At 37.6% G+C, this 6,673-nt stretch overlaps 1 protein-coding gene across 5 annotated transcripts in view; it reads left to right on the top strand.

Annotated features, from left to right (window-relative positions):
• Positions 1 to 1,031: 1,031 nt before the first annotated feature.
• kdm6a (lysine (K)-specific demethylase 6A) overlaps positions 1,032 to 6,673 on the top strand; it is a 129,679-nt gene continuing 124,037 nt past the window's right edge. For all 5 annotated transcript variants that reach the window (XM_059028900.1, XM_059028898.1, XM_059028897.1 and 2 more), the window contains exons 1-2: positions 1,032 to 1,682; positions 1,822 to 1,885. In XM_059028900.1, the coding sequence (XP_058884883.1) occupies positions 1,513 to 1,682; positions 1,822 to 1,885 (234 nt within the window). In that variant the 5' untranslated portion in view covers positions 1,032 to 1,512. The remainder of the gene's footprint in view (positions 1,683 to 1,821; positions 1,886 to 6,673) is intronic.

Below are 6,673 nucleotides of genomic sequence, written 5' to 3'. Positions count from 1 at the left end.
TCATATCTGGGACACATGTGTGTTGTGTGCAGGAGCAGAATGTGCAGCAGCCACTCCTTTAAAGCACTCATTAAGTGCTTAATACATACTCAGGCGAAAAGCAAAATAGAAGTGTAAGTTCTTTCATTTTCATAAAGACACGACAGCAGGTAACATGAAGTACAGTATATATTAGCTGCGTGCTGGCAATACCGTTTCAATGCTTGAACAAGTTTACAAAAACATAAGAAACCATTTTATGGTCAATGTTGATCTATTTCCAATTAAGTATTTTCCCTTGATTGTCAAGACTGTCAATCTATTTTGCTTTGCTTTTACTATTCCACAGCACGATTAATAAACATGGGAATGCACATGGAGGACCGTACAACTTGTTTTCTACAGTTCACAGATTTGCAAACTAACTGCAATTTAAGTTATGGAGACTGGCATGCCCAAAACTGGGCAATATAGTTTGTCTTTCAATCAAAACTACCCCCAATGTATAAAACATGGAAAAGGCTTTCCCTTGCTTATGTGAAATATCTGTCCAAGTGTGGAATTAATTACGGTAAATCGAAAAACGTTTTTATAAAATAAATCACATTACAGTAATCCCTGTCTATTGCGCATACACATTTAAAACCAAGACGTAGTGTAAATCCTAATGACGCTGTCATCGCACACCGGTAATAAAACAATCGCCAACCACTCCAATATATGACCCGTAACATTGTAACCAAACTAACGTCTACAGCTTTCCAAAAGTTTAATTGATCTTTCCAGGGCAGTGGTAGCGAAAACAGGAATCTGTGCTCGAGTAAAACTCGCAAATCTTAAACTCTGTATTTCTGTTAGTTCTCAGTATTGTACCCAGAAAATACTCACGATTTTATAACTCCACAACCTAACACAGCCATTTTCTCTGCCAGCAGCCCCTCGATAACGAATTAAAAATGACACCAGGTGTAGCCAATTGTAGATCTTTGAGTGGATTTACGTCATACAAAACTTATTTTTGGCAAATAGAAGTGTGGAGGGGGTTGGACAAGTTGTATGTTTTTTTTTCATGCCCAGAACTAGTTTGGTTGAAGTCAGGGCGCTACAGAGAAAGGAACCCCGAGACAACCACAGAAAAACGGAGAATCACGTGGGGGGTAGGCAGCGGTTTCTATTGGCTACGAAGGGGGGAGAGGGCGTTCTGACGGCGGCGTGGGTTCGCCTGTGTGACACAATTACAACAACTTTGAGCTGGTGGTTGGGGGGAAGTTTGTGATATTACCAAATAACACCCCGTTTTAAAACCCCGTATTCTCATCACTCCATGTAATCCACGCTCTCGGTTGCATACAGTATTTTATATAAGACAATGTAAAAAGAAGACCACTTGGCGGGTTTGTTTTTCCTTTTTAAGGATTTATTATTATTTTTTTATCTTTCAATCCTGGAAAAAAAAGTTTTTCCCGTTTCAGTTTTTTTTGTTCGCTCTTTAATTTTTGCGGAGGTTCTCGTTTGGTTCCCCGTTGCGTTTCCATGAAATCGTGCGGAGTGTCGCTAGCCGCTGCTGCCTGCGCTGCTGCTCTCAGTCTCGGCTCTGCTGGTGATGAGGAAAAGAAAATGGCGGCGGGAAAAGCGAGTGAAACCGAAGAGGACTTTCCTAGGCTGACAGCGCAGGAGAGAGACAGCCTGGCCGAAATAGACAGGTCAGAAACCGCGCATTGTAAAAAAAATCGTCTTTTCTTTTAATTGCATACGTGTTTCCTTGTTTCTAAGTGTTTAAATCGGCCCTCTTTTTGCAATCAAGTAACACAGAGCCGCCTGTGTTGTCTTCTCTCTTTGCAGCCGAGTGTTTGGATTTTTGAGGCTTCATGAAGATGGCGCCAGAACGAAGGCCTTACTGTTAAAGGTATGTCAAAAAGGACCGAGCCGGTCCCTTTACAATCATACTTCGCGCATTTTATTACTGGGTGGTGTACATAATCTATCAGAGTAGATCTTGTGCTGCAAGGTGTTTTTTTTTATTTTTATTTATATATATTTTTTAACTCCCTTAATACTTGCTGTGTGTGAATCGTCAGAAATTGTGAGGCACTTACTCCTGCTTAGGCATTTAATTTTGGGGGGCATATACAGCTGTAGTGTTACTAGTACACTACCGATCTTTTTAGTTTTGTGTGTGCCAGAGTCAACTCAAAACATAAGTTATTGTAAGTCAGGAAGTGCACACTTCTGAATCAATTGTCCAGTATAATCGACACCACTTAGTGCTTTCTCTGCATTTTTTGTAATACAAATGGGTCAGCATTTACATTCACGTTTGTTTACAAGTGCCCATGTACTGTCGATATTTATGCAATGTGTTTGGAGTTGCTATCATGGATTATATAGCAATATAAATGCCAGCTGCGATTGGTCTTGTATTCTGGCTGTCGTGTGTACATATTGCAGTTGGCGATATTTCGTTTCGAATTTAAAACAGTTTGTGCTGTTATTTATTTACTTGTCTGTCATGCATCATGCTGGTTTGGCCATTACGATTTTGCCATTTCTGGCATGCAAAAACTAAACTTAACCGTGTCTATGCACTTGTCAAAGAAATGATGCTGTCTTGTTTTGTATTACGGCATTTGTGATGAAGTTGTAGCTTCTGATTTTTAAACATAGTTAGTAATGGCTGCTCGAATCGGCCCAAGATGGCGGGACAGGGAGGAGAAAAGTGAAAGAAATAAAGGTTGAATAACTTAATTACTGAATAATTACAGTGTGGTCAGAAAACAATCGTAGATATTTACAATTGGTGAGCAATTTATATTTGTTTTAAATGACCCAAGATGGTGGTCTATATTGCTGTGTTTGTGTATATGTACCCTCTGAGTTTGCACCCGGCATCAACATCAACCTGTAGCACATTGGGCACCGAACAAAGGCTACTATGGGTCATTTTTATATCCACTGCAATTATATAGTATGCGTTTTTCATGAAATCCTATCAAATATCGTTTTGGTTAAGGGGGAGGGGGGGGGGGGGGGGCACCTTTTTAAAATTTAATTCTAGGATGAAATCTGTACGATGACGGGTGCTAAAGAGACACGGTACAATGCTATTCTGACTGAACTAGCAATGGTCTCTTGAGCACTTTTAATTTTAATTGTTTTATATAATTTTGCACATGTAAAGCAAACTCGTATGAATCCAGAAGTTGTTTATTTATTTTTTTAAATATATATGTTGCAAGTTGATTTGGTTGAATTTGCTGTAAAAACTGCTTGTAAATTCAAATGTATTTACTAATTTTTACGCATTTTAACCAACGCGCAAATGGGCTGTAGGGATTTGCTGTGGTGAATTACGGATATTGAACATCTATGTTTTATGTTACAGTCGCTAATAAACAAGTGGAATAGGTCTATGAACAAAGTCACAAGTGCTGGGTGCAGCATATTCATTTTGTTTATCCTGTAGATCATGTAAACACTGTAACTCAACCGTTAGTTTGTGCACAGAAGACTTGATGCAGGGCTTATTGAACGAGAGGGGTTTAATGTAGGGTGTGTGTTATTTGTCTCATGGTTCCATTCATTTTAATGAAGGTATGTTATTCTTCAAAGCGGGTTAATTATAAAGGCTTGGGTGTTATTGATACCAGTGATTTTTGAAGTCTTGAATTATATGGTTGGCCATTTTTCTGTGATACATATGTCTGTGAACTGTACTGAACGTATTGCCAGTCAGTAAAGTGTGTCGAACACCATGTGTTGAAGTTGTATGCAGAGATCAGTGTGATTCAGATTTAAACGAATGCATAGCTGTACTCATCATACCTTACACATTTAAGGTAACCTCTGAAACGCTTTGTTTGTTGAATACTTTAGTGGTCATTTTGTGATGTAGTTTGTAAACAATGCAACCTTTTCTCCCTCATTAAATTAACCTGCCTATGGAGCAGCTGTCAACAAAATATAATTAAATAGTGAATGTAGGATGGCGGTCTACTTTTTCTGTGACTGATTCATGGTATTGCATAGTTGTGTGGATGGCCTGTGTTTTTACTATTTAACATACTTAATATTGTAGCAGTTTGAACAGCTAATTTATTTTTCCATTGATGTCTTTGCATATCTGTTTTACAATAGAATAAAATAGTAATTTGCAAAGCTTCCTGTAATTACCGCACTATGTTCTCCTGTGGGTTTAAATACTATGCTTGTACGGTATTTGAAACAGACAACTTTTAGTAATGTGTTGCACATGTCAAGTGATGAATGTTGATATTTAAAATGAGGATTTATAGAGATTAACAATGTTACTGTTTGGCATGCTGGTTGCTGAAGGTGTGCTAATATTGAAGATGATAAAGTACTGTAGCTTCTGGCTCTTGATTCATTAGAGCTGCTGAAGTGCAATTTTGTTGCAGTATAATTCATAAGATCTGACACTTGATTTAAAAGCACTTTATTAGTACAACTTTATTAGTAGGTCGTATTGGAGATGGCAAATGTGTCTTATTCTGGGCCAGGGAAAAATGAATAAATGACTGTGGACCAGTATGCCCAATAACTTTTACAATAAGCTGTTTTTTCTTGCCTGAATTCTGGACTGGTCAAATCCTCATGATATTGTACTGTTCATTGATATACAAAAGAAGGTGAGTAGCTGTCATGTCTGTCTGTGTCTGTCTGTCTGTCTATACCAAAAATAAAATAGTTGGGACGATATGGAAATCCTCAAATGATAATTGTAAGATATTGTGAAATTGTTCTTTATCAGCCAATACATGACAATTATTGGTATTCTAAGTGTTTTCCATGTTGCCTAGTTATTAGTTTAAAGGAAATTGCCTCACGTTTATTAAATAAAGTCTGCAAGTATTTACATAGCTACTTGATGATAAGTTTTTCCATTTAGATCATGGTTTTCAAAACAAGCAAAATAACTTCAGCCTCAAACTGATATGAATTCTACCAGTGCTAAAATGTAGGTCTTTTAACAAGCTATTAATAAATACACCATTAACTGCAGTAAAAACAAGTCTTTGTGTTTCTACTGTTGGCTTCAGTTGATACTGACGCTAATAAAAGGGTAGTACATTGATTTTAAAGGAAACACATCAAAGTAAAGACTTGTAAGGCTGTGTTCACACTGGGTCAGTTTTAAAGGGTTTGGTCCGCACGGTACGTTTTGTGTGAAGTGTGAACAACAAAGTCCACTTGGGAAACGAACCGGACAGAGTCCACCTAAAGAGTTAGTTTCGGTCCATTTGGCAAACACACAGAGTCTGGTTCGCTTGCTAAACCTCAACTGCTGGACTCGGTCCTTTTGCACATAGGAAACAAACTATACAAGGTACCACCACTCGGAAGTAAATATTTCACCTGTAGTTTAGTTCATATTCTGAGAAAGTAGAGCAAAAACAGCGCTAAACTGCATTGGTGTGCTCAGCAAGATAATAGAGTAATCTATTAGGTTGTGTTGGCGCCATTCACAAATAAAATAAACAATCTTATGGATTATTTGTTTAATCGTTCTGATTGTTTGTCACGTTTAAATGGTAATGCTAATATAAAGAAAATAATGAGTTGTTATAATCCACAATAAATCTACCCAATGTTAAATTAAGATTATTATTGTGTTAATATATACTGTTATTTTAACAGCTTTGGAGATGATATGGCATCGGTGAATTTAAGAACAAAAAAAGTCCCGGTTTCTCACTCTGCAAATCTAGTAACTAATTACATGGACAGTGTGAGAAACTAAAGCTCTGATAAATTTGGTCAGAAACCAAAATCCAAGCCAAACTGGACAAGATAGTAAAATATATATCTTCTCAAATTAATGCCTACAGTAGGAGAACACTGTAGTGTTGCGTAACCGAATACTGCACTATTCTCCTACTGCACGTCGTTCAACAAATGTATTAATTAAATTAGCGAAGTGCTCCCTCTCTTCCTCTGCTTTCTTCCACAGCAATATGTAACAATCTAAAAAATGCTATTAAAAACTGGAGCAATACTAATAGCTGCTACCTTTCAAGATACCTTGCAGAATATTGTAAACATCCGGTTCACAGTACATATAAGCGAACCGAGTGCACTTGCAAAATGCATTGTAAACACAAACTAACTTGGCCCTAAAAAAAATGGAAAAGGACCAAAAACTGGGCACCTGGGCACCTTTGCTTGCAGAGAAGTGTGAACAGCAAGCACAGTTTCAAACGACGCACACCGAGTGCGCTTGAAACGGAGCCAGTGGGAATGCAGCCTAAAAGAAGAAAGCCAGCAACTCAAAGGAATACATACACATTCTTTTAAGGGCAACTAAACCTCTTCATTTTACTGTATTTACAGCAGTCCAGTTGTATCCTAGTGCTTTAGGGGGATGTATCTGTGTAAAGGTGATATTTTAAACCAATGAAAAAAAAAAGAACTCGAAGTAGAAACTTAGTCAGGCAATGGAGAGTGCTCTGCATCACAACGATGAACAGCTGGATGTACATAATGTCAGATGTTTACATTTGAGAGACTTTGTAGTTTATGTGAAACTGTGGAACTATGTAGTTTCACAGTTCTTGAAATTTACAGTTGCAAAGGATTTACAGTTTTGTTATGGTGGATTGCTGGACACTCAATTCAGGGGAAAAAAAGGTATGCTGTTTTAAAGCATACACATTGTAGACCCTTTCGTGAAAGCACA

This window comes from Acipenser ruthenus, chromosome 8, assembly GCF_902713425.1.
Source record: "Acipenser ruthenus chromosome 8, fAciRut3.2 maternal haplotype, whole genome shotgun sequence".
Classification (NCBI taxonomy): domain Eukaryota; kingdom Metazoa; phylum Chordata; class Actinopteri; order Acipenseriformes; family Acipenseridae; genus Acipenser; species Acipenser ruthenus.
This window is presented reverse-complemented; position numbering and strand designations above follow the sequence as displayed.